Below are 18,910 nucleotides of genomic sequence, written 5' to 3' on the forward strand. Positions count from 1 at the left end.
AAGTCCTTCTTCTTTTAATTCGAGTGTTTAAAGGCAGTTATTATTTTTGTTCTTGGGAAATGAAGTTTCTAAGCTTCGGGAGGTACCGGTCCGTACGAGAATCGAACTGCGCTAAACCTCTACACAACGGCCCGCGCGCATGCCGTTAGACCATCCAGCGACTCACATTTCAGGCCGTTAAATCTACATGTTGTTTAATCCGAAACAATAATTTTTCCAAGAAATAACTGTTATGGATTAAATCAAATCCAACGCAAACATCCAAAGACTTCTCCGTCCACAAATTGCTCGCTGATAGTAACAATTTGCTCGAACCAAAACAAACAAATCATCCGACCAATAACATCCGACCAAGTTCGCTTGCTTTCCAAACAAGCCCCCCTATGTACATGCTGTAGTGTCCAACAGCAAGCAAGACAGGCGCAACATAGAAACAGCTCGGCCCCCTTTTTTTTCTGCACCAGCTGGACAAACGGCGGGAACCTTAGGGAGCACGCGAAATTCAATTGACACAGCAATTGAGTCTGATTGTGCATCAATGATAGTGTCCATCATCAAGCGAGCCTCCGAGCAGGCGGTGGACGACAAGCTTCCGCGAGTGAGACGCGAATGGATGGATGGATGTGTTTGGACGTTAGCCGCCACTCACGCCGACCAACCCTTTACCAACCCCCCCGAGTCCAGTTCGAATCGAATGCCAACGTCCCGTTGCCAATCGCACGTACCCCGCAGAGCATGAGATATCGCCAGCGAACGAACTCTCTGTTGCTGCGAGGAAATCCTTCATTTGTGTGTTAGAGATTGGGTTTGTACATATGTTGCTTGTGTTTTGTTTTTTACAACAACAATAATTGAGGAGTGACGTATTTATCAGCGTGCTCCAGCATTCCAAGCATTTTCTCGCGGCCCAGGACATGCGCAGCAACGGCACGACTTTCCACGTGAACCGAAGGTCACACCGTTGCCGGCCGGTTCCATCTCCAACAGGCGGTCCGCTTCCGCTCCGCTCCGTCCGACCGTCCGTCCGTCCGTCCAGGGTGGTGTTCTTCCACTGAACAAGCCCAAACAAAACGTCTCAGGTCAACCACCATTCCAGACAGCAGGCGACGATGTCTCAGACGGTGTCTGCGTACGGTTCGTGACGGTTGAGCACAGTAGCCGTTGGACGGTTTCGGTGAGCGGTCAAACATCCACGCTTCCAGGTTGTGCTTTGCAAATACAAGCTTCGCTTGCTCAGATTGTGTGTCCTGTGTTATCATCGGTGCGGTGCAGGTGAGCATATAGCGTACGAATGGATACATTGCACGGCCCTTTGCTGCGTGATTACGCCAGTGCATACGCTGTTCGGTGCCGAGATGCAACCGGCGTCGGCTGTGTGCGTATTGCGTCAATCAAGGTTGCGCGAATAAATAGAAATTTAGCTTCAGCTTGGGCGACCGGTGGATTATTATAGCAAACGATGAGAAGAGTACAGTAGCGCGCAAAGTGTAGCGCGATATTTACCGTTTTGTTGTGATAAAATCGTAAATTTTAAGCTCGTGGTCTTCTCAAGCTGTTCGAAACATTGCATTTGATTGCATCATTATATAATGCGCAGTGCAGTGACCAACGTTGACGCTCAACGATTAAGGGCAAAAAGGTTAATATCCAAAAATCGATCCCAAACGCCCACCCATTCGGTTGGTTTTTTTTGGGTATGATTTAAAAATAGAAACGAGTCATAAACAGCACCAAAATTCTTCATTTGACCACTGAAAAGCTTTGGCAAAATCGATCCCAACAAAATTCTACTCAAGGAAAGGGCGTTTGATGAGTTTAATAATAAATCGGAAACTGTGATTATCGTATGGAATTTGTATGAAGTTTGTTTAGGGAAATATAAGTGAGTCATCAGTATTAATCAAATATAAGAAAAAAAAAACTATCAAGCTGATCAACTCGAAAATGTTGGCACAAATAGACCTACTTTCTAAACATGTTTTAACATATAAAAATTGTGTTCATTGTGATTGGTTTAATTCCCTTAGAAATCCGGTTCTTCATAAATTGATGATGAAGAACACGAAATAGAAGCGTAGAAATTCAGATGATTTGCCCACTTGCTATACAAATTCCAGTTAGCGGTAATCTGTAACGGAATCAATTACTGGATGGAAATAGATGTTGTATCGGTTCTGGAATTGGGACAGGTTCGCGATTCTAATCTTGACTTAAACAGATCTAGATACAGTTCTTGTATTGGAATAAGTGCATTATCAGTTCCAGGAATAGTGTAGAATGGGGATCATGTCCCAGGATCTGTATGAGTTCTTGGACCAGTATGGGTTCAAGATTAGTTCTGAGATCAATACGAGTTTGGGGTCAGATCCTTATGGGTTTAGGGTCAGATCGTTGTAGATTCAGGACACATTCTAAGACCTTTAAGGGTTTGGGATCAGTTCTAGGACCACTAAGGGTTCCGAATCAGTTTCTCTTGATGTGTTCCTTAGATTTAAGAGGCAATTGTGGAATTGCTTTGACTTACAAACAAATATTTTCACTCTAGAATTACATCGCGAAGTTAGCCCTTTATTCCCCCGAAATTCTATTGCACCATAGCTAAATTAACTCGTATTTTTGGAATGCTATATAGCAAAAACAAACGAGTATTTTTTACCGTGGCTTGTAATAGTCGATTTGAAAAAAAAAATCGACGAACTAAAATTTCCAACAGAAACTTATCTAGATCTAACCTACACAGAGACACACTCACACGTATCTAATGATCGAAGGCTACAAGTTCCGAGAAGCCATTTTGTACAGAATCCTGTTACTGCTTAAAATTCATTTTCGTTTTCGCTGACAACTTCCACAAGCTGGGCTTATTTTATTGTTTTGACTATTTATTAATTTAGAAACTAACGAAAGGAAAACGAAGACGCTTGTTGAGTGTATAAAGTACGCAAACTAATACGGTAACACATTGTCCAAAGCACACTAGATTGATTCGGCATCGGCTGTTCCTTCCCTTGCAGCATTGGTACCTTTGATCCATTCGGAAACCTACACATCCACCTTTACCACAGAATGGCGGAACAAGCAAAGAAAGAGATGAAACACATCCTCGACCTATCGAAGGCGGAACGGCGCCAGTTCCTCCACTCCTTCGACACGCTCATGTCCGACTGTGACGGAGTGCTGTGGAACTTTACCGGCCCCATTCCGGGCGTGGACAAAGCGCTGCAGCTGCTGCGGACCGACGGCAAGAAGCTGGCCTTCATCTCCAACAACGGTATGCGCACGATGGAGGAGTACCAGAAGAAGTTCCACTCGCTCGGCATCGACGCACTGGAGGAGGAGATCGTCCATCCGGCGTTGACGACGGTGCACTATCTGAAGTCGATCCGGATGCGCGATGCGGTCTACTGCATCGGGACGGAAGTGTTTAAGGACTATCTGCGCAAGGCCGGCTTCAAAGTGCTGGACGGGGTAAGGGAAAAAAGGAATGCATAAAGCTCTCCCACTCGTAGTAATCGTTTGTCTGCGTTTAGCCCAAGGAACGGTTCCCGGATAGCCGCGAGGCAAATCAGGTGCGCGTGTACAGCGATTACTTTGAGCAGCACGGCCCGAAGGTCGGTGCCGTGGTGATCGATATCGACGTCAACCTGTCGCTACAGCACCTGATGAAGGCAAAGTGCTACCTGGAGCGGGATCCGAACTGTGTGTTCATTGCCGGCGCGACCGACTACATCATACCGCTCGATTCCAGCATGGACGTGATAGGGCCGGGCTACTTTATCGACATACTCGAGCGCACTACGGGCCGGAAGGCACTCATTCTGGGCAAACCGGGCAAGGCGCTGGCACAGGTAGTGCTCGAGCAGTTCCAAATTACCGAACCGAAGCGCGTCCTGTTCGTTGGTGATATGTAAGTATTTGCGTCTCGTGGCGCACTTAATTACGCTGTCTGGCTTGATAACCGACCCAGCCTCCCGCACTGCGCATCGCATGATCAATCACTGATAACGGCGTCTCGCTTAAGACAAACGTTTAATTTCCGGGAGTGTGGCTCGTGTCATCGGCGAGAGATTGATAAGCGGAGCCACTCACGCCACATAAACCGTAAACAAAAGGGAGACGCTTTAACTTACCTTGTTGTTGCCTTGCCGATGTTTTGCAGGATGCCACAGGACATGGGTTTCGGGACAGAGTGCGGCTTCCAGAAGCTGCTCATGCTGAGCGGTGGCACACCGAAGGACGCCCTGCTCGCCCAAACCGATCCGAACCAGCTGCCCAACTATTACGCCGACAGCTTTGCCGACTTTATCGAGCTGTACAATGAAACCATGCACGTCGAGGAATAGTAGGCGCGCGGTCTTTGACCCACGCTATCGGGCAAATCACATGTTATATCGTCATTGTTTTGTGTGTAAATCCTAAGCTGTATTTAACTTTTAAACAAACCCACCAATAAAAAAACAGAAGAGAACAGACAGGCAGATTGCGTTCTCCTAGTTGTCGGTTGGTTTGCGGAATTTGACCTGCACCCACACGCGGTACATTTTGACCATCTTGCCCCGGTTCACCTGCAGCCGGCGGTCGACGATGTTCTGCTCCTCGACTAATCCGGCGCTCGTGAACAGTGTTCGCAGATCTTCCTGGGTGAAAAAGTACACCAGCGTACCGTCGCCGCGGACGTAAAAGTTGTCCTTCAGGCATTTGCCAGGCTTGAACCGTAGCTGGGCAAGATCGTAACGGCCGTAGTCGCGCAGCATTACCATTCCACCTGGTTTGAGGTAGCGTGCGATTTGGTTCACCACGTGCTGCATGCTGCAAGAGGAGAAAACGTCCTTCAGAAACAAGAAAGATCGTTGCTGCGCTTCCCCCTTACCGTTCCGGATCGATGGCGGATAGTACGAATATTAGCACCACGATGTCGATACTGTTCTCCGCGAACGGCACATCCCACCGGTCGGCCGTCGCATCCAGCACAAACGCTTTGCACCGGTTCGTATCGTACTCCGGACTCTGGCACATGATGTCGATCGCTTGCCGCGAGAAGTCGCTCGCATAGATCATCAAATTCTTTTCCTCGCTGTACTTTAGGATGGGAAAGACAGTGTTCCCCACACCACATCCGATCTCAAATATCGTTCTCCTCCTTTGCTGCCCATCACTCTCCTGCGACACTTCCTCCGCCCTTTTAACGGGCTCCCCGTCGGGCAGTACACGCTCCGGGACGGTGTTCGGTCCCTTCGCTGGCGCCAGCTCGGGAAACTCCGTAAACAGCCAGTGACGATCCTTGAAGAACCGGTTCTGATGGATGCCATAGAAACGGTCCCAATTCTGATCGGCTTCCGTCTCCAACCGTGTCACCTCCGCGTCGGACAGCTTCACGGATGAGTTTTTCTTAACCCCCTCCAGGGCGGCATTCTCCTGCTCCTCGTCCCACTGCACGTTATCCCTGTGAGAAAGAAAGGGAAAAGAGCACGTTTGTGTGAGACAACTACGGAGCAACTGCCTTCGATCAACTTCACCCGCGTAACGAACCACGTGTTGAAGCGGTACACCTGTGCAGGATCGCGCAGGAAACGCGTCCCCCCGCCGGCGGGCTTTTTGCGGTACCGCGTGTATTCGTAGTCGCAGTAGTGACGGCTTCCGGCGCGCTGCACCGCACAGGCAGCACGGTGCCGAGCTAGAATGACGGAGGAAAGCAATAGCCTACCAAGCGTTGTGCTGGAACACATCGTCGCCGGCGGACAGGAACCGGTTGCCAAACTGTGGCCGTACGCTGGGCTGCTCCGATTGGTCCGTGGGAATTGGTTCTTCCGTGGTTTCGGTCATCGGAAGAACAGGGAGGGATTCTATCGGCTTAAAATATTGCAAAAATGGACTTTAGCGGTGAGTTTCGTTATTTACACACGTTTTGTTTATGTTGCAACTGCCATCATTTCCAATTGTGCTGTCATTTTGCGTTGATGACATCTAGTTAGAGGCTTTAATTGGAATTTACCAAAATAGCCGGAAATAAATGCAAAAAGACATAAAATATAGTTTAACTATTTTTCTGTTGATATAAAATGTATTTAAAATGTTTTAAACATACACAACAACACCAAAAACTAAAAAAAATAATTTTAATTTTAATTTTGTACACTGTGCACAGAGCGACCACTGTGCATTTTCGAACACGAACGGTTAACACGCACACACTCTCACAACCGTTATTGCTAGCTCGCTCTCTACACCGCTCACTCGATCTCCTTCTATCCAACAGGGCTTTAGGTAATCCGCGGGGGTGAAGGGAGACAACTCACAGCAGCAAAAGAGAGACGACAAATCATCCGATGGCTGCCGAGTCCCCTGCGCTCTTTCTAGCCGATGGATTTAGACGCGCTGCTCGGTGTGAGCGCAGCTTGCCCAGAAGCACAGTAGCACGCACACAGTTTCAGACGCCTTTTTCAAAAACTTCGCGAACCTTAAACTGTGTGGATGTGCGTCGTCCGTGCTCTCGAGTTTTTGAGCTAAAAGCCTTGCAATTTGCTTCGGTAAAAAGGGATTAACTGCAGGTAAATCCTACACACAGTGGTGATTCAAATTGGAGTGTGTGTGTGTATTGTTTTCGAGGTGGAAAATTCCATTCGCTGCAGCGGTGGGTCAGGAACAAGCTGCGAAGCCTTCTCATTGTGGTGCTGTGTTGTGCTGGGTAGAAGAAAAAGTGTAGAAAGAAGACACTTCGCTTCGTTGCCTCTTAACCGTACACGGCGTGTGCCGTTGTGTGTGCGCGCGTGTGAGTGTTGTATTTTTATGTTTTATTGCCCCTGTTTGTGGAACTAATTATTCTGCTTTAACAACGATGTTTCGCTCGCTTTTATCAACAATTTATCAACGATGTCAAACGTGTGCCTCTGATGCTGACGGGCTTACGGCAACACGGGTGTGTCCGCGGGTGCTGCTGTGTGCGTAAAGTGTCTAGTGTCGCTAGCTTACCGCCACCCCTGGCTCCACCTCCAAGGGGTCCGCGCGTCGCCGCGTAAGGGCCTTGTTATCAAGCAACATTTTGTGTTGGACCGTTGTTTTCAACCCCTTCCGATCACGATTGCAACGTTTAACTTGGGCGGTGTGTGTATCTCGGGGCCCCGTGTAAACACGGTTGCTCACCACTTGTTCGATTTGTCCCCGCGATACGGGTGTGAGATGAATCATCCGCTGCTGGAATTCTACGCGCAGTGCAGTTGTGAATCAGCGGAAGCAAATAGCTGAGAGTGTTTGTTCGTTTCGTTTCGTTGCAGTATCTTACTAGCTGCAGTGATAAAGAAATAGTGCAAGTGCAGAGACGTCCGCTGCCAGCTGCATTCCACAGGGACACGTGAACCTCGCGAAGAAACGTAAAGGCAAAACGTGTAAACGTGTACCCTGCGCTGTGTGCAGGGAGTGAAGGAGAAGGTGGGAGTATATGAGCGTTGTCGCGCGTGTATGTGTGTGTGTGTTTTGAGAAGGACGAATCGTGTAATTAAACGCACATACACATATACAACCCCACTAGAGCAATATTCAAAGAAACGAAATAGTTTTGCGGATTTTTTGAAAAAAAAAATTTAGACACTAATATGCCAGGAACTTAAGTAATGCGTATTGTGTGTTAGAAGCAGCTTAGCCTGAAAACCTGCAAACTACTGAAGAAAACCTGTTCCCAGTGTAACGAAAACGGTTCAGAGCAGTGTCACCGTGTGCGCGGCGCGCCTTCGTTCTAGAAAAGTCGTTACTATGGCAACGGTGTAAAATGCCTTTTCCAATGCTTACCACAACTAACTGCTGCTTCTAAACGTTTTGGTAAATTAACTTACCATCCGACAAACGACAAGTGGATATCTTATCATTAGCTGCGACCGGTTTTTGTTTTCTTTCTTCTGTGGAAAGAGGAAATTACCACAAGTTTGGGTCTTTGTGTACACACACACACACACTCACGGCAAATGTTTTTAAATTCCCTTTTTTCCCTTTTGCAGCTCCGGCGATAGACGGCAACACATCACCACCATCCATACATACACACCTTATCGTAGGGTGCCTTTGCTCCCTTTTTTCCGGTTGCTCCGGCAGCAGTACCGTGTGTCTGTGTCTGTGTCTCTGTGTACGTGCGTGTGCCGCTGTGTGCATGTTTTTGGCGGTGTGCGCGACGTTGTGTGTGTGCGCTTTGTCCCCAAATGGTGGTGTGAATATTGAGAAGTGCGTCTGATAAGAAAGCTTTTGAAGTTGACGAAGAAAAAAGAGCTCAAGTGGTGCGTGTGCTTGTGTGTATGTGCTTATGTGCGAGCGGGTTTGCAGTGTATGAGGGTTTGGCTAAAGGAAAAGCAGGAAGGAAGCCTTCCGTGCGGGTGGGAGGGTGTTCTGTATCACCCAATGTTGCAGTTTATGATTGTTGCCGGTGGAAAGTGTTTTCCGAAATTCATGTGCGACTAGTGTGCCGTGTCGTGATTTTGGGGGCAGCTGCTATGGTGATCACTATAGGTGGTGAAAATCTGTGTACCGTCGTCAAGCAAAGGGGAGTGTAATTTTTTAGTGAGCTGCGGTCGGAGAGTAAAACAAACATACCGAGCGCGTACAGCTTCTTCCTGTTTTCCTGCGGGTGCGCAACGACTTACAGCCAACGGACGGTGGGAAAGACCGCGCCGCGAACACGGAATACGTTTTGAATCAGCCAGCAGAGAAGAAGCGTTTGGCATCTGTTTGTAATAATCGACTAACCGAGGCGCGGGGTTAGTTTAGCCGTGAACAGTAGTAGTGCCACCGTACCCAAGCGAAGCACCGGGGAAACAGCGTCCACAATCGTAGCAAACATGGCTGCACAGGAGATCGACAACAGCACGACGTGGGGCAAGGAGTTATGGGTAAGTTGCGGCTTTACTTCATTATTACATTCATAAACAAGGTTTAATTTTTTAAAGTCCAAACAAAAGTGGCTAAAATCATCTTCTTGATGTAACGAGCAATTGTACCGATGGAGCATAAGTAGTTTAAATGGCTTTTGGAGATTTCATTTTTATAATTAAAAAGTGTTGATTTATTCAATTATTTCTTGCTCACTTAATAACACATGACCTTGACGTTCAACAGACATCACCACACCCCATCGAGGGCAAAAAGATTCGTTCCACCAACACGTTTGCAAAAATATATACTTCTGCTATTACGATTCCCTGCCCTGGCGAGCAACGCGAGACAGCAAGACAGTTTTGCGAATAAATCAAACCAACACTCCACACTGCGCTCCATGCACAATCTTCCTAACCTCTGATACGCATCTGCAACAGTGACTAACACCGTCGATTGCGACGCAAATTGCAACCCACCACACACACACGCGCGGTGCATCGTGCAGTGGAATCCAGTTCCACCCGTCGACCTGTCAAACCTTTGCTGGTTGGTAGAATTAACAAAAAAAACGTTTTAAACACATTATGAACCGATGCATCCATCGTCCGTATCTTGCTTCTTGCCCTCAAATTTTCCTGTTTTAGACACAAAATATGTTGTTCTGCTTATGTGTGTGTGTGTCTCGCTTGCTCTCTCTTTCTGTAGCATAAAACGAGCACAACAAAAAAAAAAAAACAACACAGCAGCCACGAAGGGAATGGAATGCAAATACGACCCAACGGCCGCATGGGCTTTTTTGTTCGCCACAAGCGCACCTGTAATAACCTGATTCCGGGCGGACGGCGGCATACCTACCCGGTGCGGAAGGTTGGTTGGTGCAGTTGCGACACACAAACTCACATGGAAAAAAAATGTTGCGGCTTTTGTCCGTCGAGCCCCAAACACACATACACACACACACACACACCCGTGACAGGTTCACACACAAGTGGCTCTATTCGTCGTTTCGCGAGTTTGCAGCGCAGCAGCGCACGTTATGCTGTGGCGTTCTGCGGCAATTCGCACACACACACACACAGACACTTTGGTTGCATCTGGGAGGAGCGATAGTGTGTTGTCAACGGCCATCACCATCACTACCACACGCACACTAAGTTGTTTTTAGCGCAGCATCCCCGTCTAAACACGGAGGAGTGCAAGGTGTGCCGGTGCGGAATCGCAACCTTCTCGAAAGAAACCCACCCCAAAGGCAGTTGGGGAGGGGGCAGGCAGGGCAGGGGCGGTGAAGAACTTGTTTAATAGTTCCTTTCTGCCAACGTGTCCATCGCTGGCGCTTGGCTGCCTTGTGTAAATTGCTTCATCTTGCGCACCACAGCGCAACTACGCGCAAAAAACCCACGGGCGCGCAATAATGTTGGTGGTACTTGCCTTAAACCTGTGGGCTCGGCTTTTCTTTTGTAAAACAATAAATAAACATATTATTGAAGTCGCAACGGAATGGGGGGATGCTTGGTGTTGTGTGGGTTCGGAATTTATTGGTTTGGCGGAATGGGTAGAAGAAATGCTTGAATGCGCGCCAGGCAGTGAAGGGAGGTGTGGTGGTAAACAAAGTGTAGTGAAACCTTGCCATGCACAGTTCCGGACGCTTACTGTGTGTTTGTGTGCTTATTATGCGACAATTCTCTCGTCTCTCTCTCCCCCCCCCCCCCCATGTCCATTTCCAACTGGACTTGTGCGCACGTTGTGTAGGCGGCTGGTGACATACTACAACCCTACAAAAGTCGACGGAAGCATAAAGGGTGGCGGAGGAAAAACATGCTTCGAACCCCGCGGGTCATTCACCAATGAAGTTAGTGCTCTGCGAGTTCTTTTCCATCATAATGGGCAACGGCACGATAATATGAAATCGAAACCAACTCTCCGTTTTTTTCTTCTCTTTCTCCCTTTCGCTCTGTCTACAATGCAAACAAACTCTGCCAACAGACCGGAAGTTACCCGACCTGAACCGTTTCGGGGGCACACACACAAAACGGGTGAACACGAGAACTGTGAACTTCTTTGCTTCTCGCTTTAGTTAGCTTCTAGCTTCGCCCCTCGTTTTGGGGGTTTTGTTTTTGCTGCTGCTGCTCCTGCCGACGACCTTTCCATCCGGCGGGTCGGGTGGGCACACGGGCTCGTAACTGTAATGCATTGATTCCGGCCGCTGCATGACGCGAAACTGGAGTGGCTTCCCCGTAAGCGCAAACATGCGACAGAGTAGTAGACCTTGCTCTGGAGGGCGCGCTGCGCTGGATTGACATCATTATGGGGCAAACCTGGGTTTTCGTTCGTCGGCTGACAAATGGTAGTAGGCCCGAAGGTAGTAGCGGTTGTTATTAGCGACGTTAGTGACGCGTGTCTGTAGCGTGTGCGGGATCTTGTAATCGTTCCTATAGTTTTGGGGTAATTTTTAATATCCGTTCTTGCGTGGAGCTTTTGTTGAGTTTTTCGGCAGGGAATTGTGTAGAATTGAGGAATTGAGATGTATTACTTGTAATACGCTACCTCAGATATACTGTCCATAGAATCTTTAATGTCTTTGAGGAGATACTGTAGACATCCCAAGTCCTCCATGGCCTAAAGCGCAGAATGAGTTCGGAATACTTTGAAAATATGATGGTTATGGGGTAAGTCGTTCCTAGAAGTTTAACATACTTACACGTTAAACATTCCGGTACCTTGACCTAGACTGATTTCTCCAACCTAAACATCAATCCTATTCCTTGTTGTATGATCTTCAGTAATTCTGAGATGTATATGTCATAGCATCACCCCCAAAACATACATCTCTACGATATCTTGTTCATATTTCCCAAGACATCAAAATCCTGAATTCTTCAATTCCAAGACATAACTCATCTATAGACTTAGAGACGCAAAGACTGTGAAGTTGGTGTATCTTAAACTTTCCCAATATTGCCCGTGTGTTTCCTGTTAATTCAACGTTCAACGTTATCTCTGTGCACGAGTTTGCACAACCAACCTACACTATCGCACCACAAATCAATGCACAAAAGAAATTCTTATCTTTCCAAAAGTCCTGCTTCTACATACACGCGCAAACACGAGACGATAACTGGGCGAAGATAAAAACATCGAGACCCACCCAATAGGAGAATGTAAAAAGCTGAACGAAGAATGAGATAAAGCTTCATTGTGATAAGAAGCAGGGCTCTGCGTGTAAGGTTGGGTTGGTCTGGCTGGCCGGTCGATTGTTTGTCTATTTTTAAAGCATTGAGGTCAATCTCTTGAAATGTTGACTAATGTTGGCCGCGGTCCAAATTATACGTTCCCCCTTAGTTTATCATCCCGAAACACTTTTGAACGATAGAAAGTATATGCAGCGAATGTCCGCTGTATTTTGTGTTGTGCTTTATATATGGGTGAGCTAAATGGAGTAACTGCTGGTTGCAGGTTTTTGGGATGCGAGATTTGATGTGAGAAATTTTGAACAGGTCTGATTTGTTTGCTCAAAGTTTTGTAAACAATACTCACCTATCAGCTATCACCAGATAATGGTATCTCTTTAAGTTAGAACTGCCTGGTAGCAATGGTGTATCTTATCTGTTCCGCCAAATGTACACCATAGCTGACGCAATATGTCCCACACTTTGTACATATCGAAGCGAAGATCTTCGACCGAATCTTCAAAACATTGTCGTTGGCGGCTCTTTTGAACAAGTGGTTCGCTCTACAAAATTCTGGACAGGTTTCAGGTTGGTTTCTTTCGTTGGAAAACGCGTATACAAGCACATACTGCTGCTGTAATTGTTAGAAGTGCTCGTATATTCTCGGGGCTCGTGTTCTTTGTGTGTTAGGAATAGCCACCTTCGTCTGATAATGCCATCAAGTTTAAAGGCTATTGCAAACTCTTACCTAGCATCTAGCGTGATGGATTTGCAGGCGGAGCCGAAAGCCTAGTGGTTGTTGTTGTTGCTGTTGTAGTTGCTGCTGATGATCTCCAAGATCGGCGGCGGCGTTCCGAGCTCCTCCTGCTGGCTGCTGCACTGCGCTTAACCCCACATCCAGTTGTTGTTGAAGTGGTTGTTCTGGTTGTTCTGGCCACAGCCGAATGCACCCGGCGGGCATGGGTCGGGGCGACACTGCACGCTCGGATCGCAGCAAGCCTGGAACGGCCAGTCGCAGATCTGCTTGGCGGCGTTGAAGTGCAGTCCAGCGGGGCACTGCATCGGGCAGGCACGTCCAGCGATACACTTGGCGTACACGCCACAGCTCGGTCCGGGCAGGAGCGTCGGCTTCGAGCCGTCGAACATCGGGCAACGGTTGTCTACGGGGCAGTTGTTGGCGCAGATGCCTCCACCGCTGCACGGGGGCTGTGGTGGTGGTGGCGGTGGTGGAGGTGGTGGGGGTGGTGGATAGATTGGACCGCCACCGCCTCCGCAGTCACCGCTGGGACCGCATGGGTCCGGGCGGCACTCAACGTTCGGGTCGCAGCAAGCCTGGAACGGCCAGTCGCAGATCTGCTTGGCGGCGTTGAAGTGCAGCCCAGCGGGGCACTGCATCGGGCAGGCACGTCCAGCGATACACTTGGCGTACACGCCACAGTTCGGTCCGGGCAGGAGCGTCGGCTTCAAGCCGTCAAACATCGGGCAACGGTTGTCTACGGGGCAGTTGATGGCACAGATGCCTCCACCGCTGCACGGGGGCTGTGGTGGTGGTGGCGGTGGTGGAGGTGGTGGGGGTGGTGGAACGATCGGACCGCCATCGACTCCGCAGTCACCGCTGGGTCCGCACGGATCCGGACGGCACTCAATGTTCGGGTCGCAACAGGCACGGTGCGGCCAGTCGCACGCCTGCTCGCGGGCATTGAAGTGGGTACCGCCCGGGCAGAGGGTCTCGCAGGCGCGGCCACTTTCGCACTTGTAGAAACGGTCGCAGGTCGGGCCCGGAAGCAGGACCGGCTTGGCCGGGTTGTAGATCGGGCAGCGCGAGTTCTGCACGCAGTTGATCAGGCAGGGCGTGGTGCCCGAGCACGGTGGGTTCTGGAACACCGAGTACGCCTGGGAGGCCGTCACGAGGACAGCCAACACGAGTAAACTTCTCATTTGCGAGCAGCTGGGTTGGGTCGATTTCCACGCTAGAAGTCTGTACTGCTGCTAGGTCGTCGTACACTGGTCGACGAAAAACTGATGCCTTACTGTCACCCTGGTAAGGTCTTTTATACAACCCGATTCTTCGATGGGGGGTCGCACTTTCTATTCCAAGCATTGGACAATGTACGGGAGGGACATTTTGGACATCTTCACCAAAACCTCTCCGCTGATAAGATGGTTGATTTTTCTTTTTTGCAAAATTGAAGCCTCCGGAGAGCTGTGTTGTGCCTTCGTACGATGCTCCCGGCTATCAAATCAAACAGCCAAAGATCGCTATCGTACATTGTTCCTTGCTCTGTGATAGTGGTAAACGTGTGTGGTCCGACTAGGAACTTCCAACTTACGGAATCGATAACAGCATTATCATGTGCAATGTATCTTTGGTGCTCGCATCGGAGCTCTTGGACCTTCAATCAATCTAGCCGGAACTTGTACGGGTTGCAGGTATTTCGCGTTCGCGACCACCAAGGTTCCGCGTTTCGAGGTGTTGGCAAAAATGTTGCCAATCAGTCTCCCTTTCTGCACAGAGTGCGGGAGTAACACCCCCGATATGCTGACCTTCTCAATACGATGAACGATGTATGTGCATGTTACCTTACACACACACCTCCTGATCGTTAGCGCAAGTAGTTCCAGGAAAACTTGATAATAGAATTGCGTGGAATTCCTCTTCGGTCTTCGGTGACATGCTTGGGTTAGGGTGTTGTAGCGAAAATTGATTACTTTCGAGCATCTAATCACGGTGAAATATCAAATACTTTCCATCAGTGCGTGTTTCGTAGTTATGTCATTGGCCCTCCAAGTGAATTCCTCATTTCGATAGTGCTCGATGTTATTGGAATTCTTGAATTATATTATTGCTGAAATTGGGTAGCAGCAGTAAGACAACTTCTAGACGTTTCAATTTGGTGCTGAATGTTATTTAGGCTTCTGGTATGCATTATCTTAACTTGAAATGGGGTGAAAGAGGCCTGCTAACTAGTACATTATTGCACAAAAGAACGTTGTACAGTCCGGACACTGACAAGCCTTTTCAACAAAGCTGTCAGAATGTAAGCGACAAATCTTCACGGCCTACTTTTATGTCGCCTTTCTGGGTTGTTGGTGCAGCGTTTACAAGACTTGTGCAGCATAAATAATTGCCAGCGACGCTGTCAAGGGTTGAGAAGTTCTCGATTTTGCATAAACACTAGCTGACATCTTGTCATCAGTTTTGCTTTTCATTATGTCACGACCCATTTCTTGGTTTGGTTGTAAGGTTCTACCGTTCCAAGTGTTTGCAACCATGCAAAGGAAAGGAAATGACGAAGTGAACTCTACGACGAGCGCACTCGAGAAAGTTTTCTATCCTTTTAGGCCCGAACCTTGTGTTGAGCATACATTAGGGACGTCTTTGAAAGTTCTTTGTGGCTTTCTGTTGTCGCCAGTTGCACAAACATTTCCTCCACACTCCAATCGGTCGGCTCCTCGTCCCGAGTGTGGCGCGGGACTTGGATTCAGGCGTATCTCATTCGATCGTAAATAATTCTCCCTACGCGCGTTGGATGTGATCGAACGCCATCAGACCGCCTTCCTGCCTTCGTTGTACGGTGGACGGTGGTGGAGAAAATTCAAGGCAGCAGAGTTGCCAGCCAAGCCAGCAAAACAACAAATGCGTTAAGCGCAAGTGATCATGAGCAAACATAACAAGAGAGGAACCCACCCAAGTCAGTTTTAGAGAGCCTCCCCATCCAAAAGGCAACCTCTCTGTCGGGCACAGCACACTGTTCGAAGTGAAGAAAATCGTTCAACCGTACCACGGCCGAGTGCGAAATGTCCGGGCATAAATGAGCAAGAGGCAGGCAAAAAAAAAATGGAAACGACGCATCGACAGCGTGCAGACAAACAGAAACCCTGCCAGCAGTGTGTGAGGCTTTCCTTATGCGGCCGACTGTTTTCGCTTCACGGTGCGCTTGGGAAAAAAGAAGTTAGCTTTTCCTCGTGCCGTGTGTCCGGCTGCCTTCCCCTGTGCGCCACTGTGGGTGGCTGGGTGTGATAAATCATGCATGCAGGTTGAGCTAAAACAATGCGAGACTCTCACAAATCTTAAGCCTTCCATCTTGGGAGCGAGCAGTGGAGGTGTAGCAGAGGGAAGTCACTCAGTCTGCTGGTCAATGTTGGCAGCATCGCTTCTAAATGGCCATCCGTAAATGGTGGACCATTTGGTTGTACAGACCACCCAGCATGTGTATTCTAGATATCCCAGCAATATAGTAGAAGCTTGCCATAGAAATGGGAGCATGTTGAAGCAATGCTCTGTTCCGCCATCATCGTCTCTGATGAAGTTGGAACCTACATATGAGCTCTCTATCGACTCGAATTGGCTCATAACAAGCCAAGCAACAAATCCCCAAACAGCGTTTGGTACAGCGCACAGTCAAACAGCACCCCCGCAGCAACGTCCGGTAATGAAGTCACTTTCCGGGCCCCGCTGTACAGTGGTGGGTGGGTTGGGGCCTGTGTTTCAATTTCCCGAAGGCACTGTTCCATTTCGCTGACTTCACATGCCAATCCTCACCTCCCCACTCGCTAAGCCTGCCCATTTTTGGGCAGAGGCGCAGAGGCTTTACAGCCTGGTCCACAAACAACAAGCCATTCGAGTTCTCTGCTGTCATCTTACCCGGCTTTGCGAATCTTTTGACCTCATTGACACTTTTTACGAAAAATATTCATCCCAAATCACCGCTGCTCTACACAACGCCCAAAAGAGTATCCGTCAAGCGATGATGGGCCGTGGGGGTGGAATGTTTTGTACTCTTTCTTAAATTCCGCCCCGAATTTACCAGGTGGAGCTATCCGACTTGGCGACTTTTACTTTAGGCAGACCCTGGCTGTACTTTGCTTTGCTCCAATCTGGCTTGATGGTGTCACGGTGTGTATCCTTCCGAAACAGGAGGGAAACAACCCTGCCCGGCTTGGATGGTTGGTGATATCGACACACCGGACCTTTCTTCGCCGGCAGTTTGCCAATTTGCGGCTCGTTGTTTAATGTACTGCGAAATGTGGTTCGAAAGTTGTCCGGCTTTCGCGGGTCGCAACTCCCTCCTCAACTCACCGCTGCTCCTATTCGTTTGCAGGGAGTTTCCCTCCCTGGACGATAGATGTAGCGCTGGAGAGATGATGGGCAGATTTAGTGGGGCGCTCTGTGGAATGTTTTGTTGGAGGAACGGGTAGACACATGTTGTGTTGCACGTGCTCTTGTGAGGTTAGGTTTCGATTGCAGCTGTCAGGTGTGTCAAGCGTGACGGCATGGCGTCTGTCTAGAATCTCTGGATAAAATCTGGAAATTTGTTCAGATATCTTATTCAAAAACTTCTGAATTCTGAATTTCTCACATCTTCAACTTCAAGGTTTTCGTCTCATTTAATGTACATTATTAATCTTCCCAAGGAATATGTTTGACATCCGGCTTCAACTTGGTATCTCTTTGTGTTACTTAATATCAACTTTCGTTTCACCCAGGAACCGATTTTCCATAGTTGCGCTGGTTAGTTTCATCCTTTGAAGAGTTTCTCGTGTGGGTATAGTTTTGATAGATTCTAAGCGCACAAGTTCTAAGGTCAAAAGGTATCACACACACTCAAACTGCCGTCAAACGTTCCAGAAGAGTTACAACAACAAGGAACCGAAGGAAATTAAAACCTCGCTTAGTTTCTTCGCGGTCGTCCTCCACGACGGTACCAAAGCACCACCATCGGGGTCGGATTACACAAACCCAAACGGTCGGAAGCAACCCCGCCGACCGACCGTTTGCCGGTTTATTTAAACGGCGTTGGATTTAGCGTTGTTTGTGTGTGTGTGTGTTATTGTTTTTTCCTCTTCCAAAACGCCTTCGCAACCGTGTACTGTTTACCCTTATATTTCCACTGCATCTTTCGTTAGCAGTGGGTTGCTTGCGTTGGAAAAGTGGCTGTTTGCTACTTACGCGGACGCGAAGATGCATGCTTGTTGTTGTGTTGTGGCCACTGGTGGTTCGTTAGTGTGTTGAGGCTCCCCCATTTCCCGTACATGTATGTATTGATGTTGTTGATGTTTCCTGCTGCTTGCCGCCAACTTGGCCAAAAACCGCATCACAGACGACGCTTGTGCATTGTGCGTTCGTAAGCGTTTATGCAAAAAAGCCTTTTGATGGATTACCTCCTGCTTGGTGTATGTGCACACCCACCCACACACAAACACATCGATGACCGATCAAATCATTCCTCTGCAATGGGGGGGGGGGGTAAGGCTATTTTGTAGCAAACTGCATACAATCCATCGTGTGCACCAATTTAAATGCCCGGGAAACGGATGCGGTTTGGAAAGGGCAGCGTGGCACGATGGCCCCAGTCCCCTTCTGTTTGTGGACGCTAAACCCTTTTTCCTGCGAGTGTGTTGCCATAACAACGTTCATCAAAGCATCGGCAATCGATCGAGTTCAATTTGGCCTTTGCTGCTGCTGCTGCTGCTGCTGCTGCTGCTGTTGCTACACTTCCTCCTTCAATCGTGTGGAAGAAGCGCAATGCAAAGATTGAATCTACATGGTTTCGGTGCTCTCGCAACCATAGAGCTCCCCCGATACAATTGCTAGTATTAATAGCTATTCACTTTCCAACGTGTGGTCTGCTGGCCGTTGACCTCTCTATCTCTCTCGGAAGCCAGGTTTAGCCATCAAAAGCCAGGTTGAAAAGGCCAAGGATGATGCCTTTTCAACACCCATCGGGAATTCGTTTTATTTTGGAGGCAATGTGTACAAACCGAAACCGAATAAAATGCGTTTATGTTTACATTATAGAAAATAAAAAAAGCTAAACACACAACCCTTGCCACCACCAACACACACACAACGGCCGACGAACATAATTCGGCCGAAAGGCCACACG

The 18,910-nt window shown here is 48.4% G+C and overlaps 4 protein-coding genes across 31 annotated transcripts in view; 2 read left to right on the top strand and 2 right to left on the bottom strand.

Moving 5' to 3' along the window:
- The first annotated feature begins 1,010 nt into the window (after positions 1–1,010).
- On the top strand, positions 1,011–4,531 carry LOC1276646 (uncharacterized). Of its 4 annotated transcripts, none has more exons than XM_001688714.2 (4): positions 1,011–1,272; positions 3,015–3,468; positions 3,531–3,907; positions 4,160–4,531. In XM_001688714.2, exons 2-4 carry the CDS (start codon positions 3,067–3,069, stop codon positions 4,341–4,343), a joined length of 963 nt encoding a protein of 320 aa, XP_001688766.2. In that variant the 5' UTR covers positions 1,011–1,272; positions 3,015–3,066; the 3' UTR covers positions 4,344–4,531. The 4 variants fall into 4 exon arrangements, with proteins under 4 accessions (XP_001688766.2, XP_061501460.1, XP_316016.4 ...); XM_061645476.1 differs by having other exon boundaries at positions 1,076–1,272; positions 2,973–3,468; positions 4,160–4,355; XM_316016.5 differs by lacking the exon at positions 1,011–1,272 and adding an exon at positions 2,729–2,937.
- Positions 4,401–6,237, bottom strand: LOC1276647 (tRNA N(3)-methylcytidine methyltransferase Mettl2). 2 transcript variants are annotated; one of them, XM_316017.5, is made up of 3 exons: positions 5,705–6,237; positions 4,871–5,443; positions 4,401–4,809 (listed from the first exon to the last, which is right to left on the bottom strand). In XM_316017.5, exons 1-3 carry the CDS (start codon positions 5,821–5,823, stop codon positions 4,491–4,493), a joined length of 1,011 nt encoding a protein of 336 aa, XP_316017.5. In that variant the 5' UTR covers positions 5,824–6,237; the 3' UTR covers positions 4,401–4,490. The 2 variants fall into 2 exon arrangements, with proteins under 2 accessions (XP_316017.5, XP_061501457.1); XM_061645473.1 differs by having other exon boundaries at positions 5,530–5,946.
- A 179-nt stretch (positions 6,238–6,416) lies between these two features.
- LOC3290080 (formin-binding protein 1-like) overlaps positions 6,417–18,910 on the top strand; it is a 64,931-nt gene continuing 52,437 nt past the window's right edge. For 12 of the 24 annotated variants that reach the window (XM_061645444.1, XM_061645451.1, XM_061645459.1 and 9 more), the window contains exons 1-2: positions 6,417–6,548; positions 7,989–8,870. In XM_061645444.1, the coding sequence (XP_061501428.1) occupies positions 8,820–8,870 (51 nt within the window). In that variant the 5' untranslated portion in view covers positions 6,417–6,548; positions 7,989–8,819. Of the gene's footprint in view, positions 6,549–6,655; positions 6,770–7,271; positions 7,813–7,988; positions 8,871–18,910 lie in introns of those variants that run through there. The other 12 variants (XM_061645446.1, XM_061645456.1, XM_061645463.1 and 9 more) reach the window with 6 other exon arrangements.
- Positions 12,659–16,747, bottom strand: LOC4576330 (uncharacterized). Its single transcript, XM_061645475.1, has one exon. The coding sequence runs from the start codon at positions 13,959–13,961 to the stop codon at positions 12,909–12,911; it is 1,053 nt and encodes a 350-aa protein (XP_061501459.1). The 5' UTR covers positions 13,962–16,747; the 3' UTR covers positions 12,659–12,908.

This window comes from Anopheles gambiae, chromosome 2, assembly GCF_943734735.2.
Source record: "Anopheles gambiae chromosome 2, idAnoGambNW_F1_1, whole genome shotgun sequence".
Lineage (NCBI taxonomy): Eukaryota > Metazoa > Arthropoda > Insecta > Diptera > Culicidae > Anopheles > Anopheles gambiae.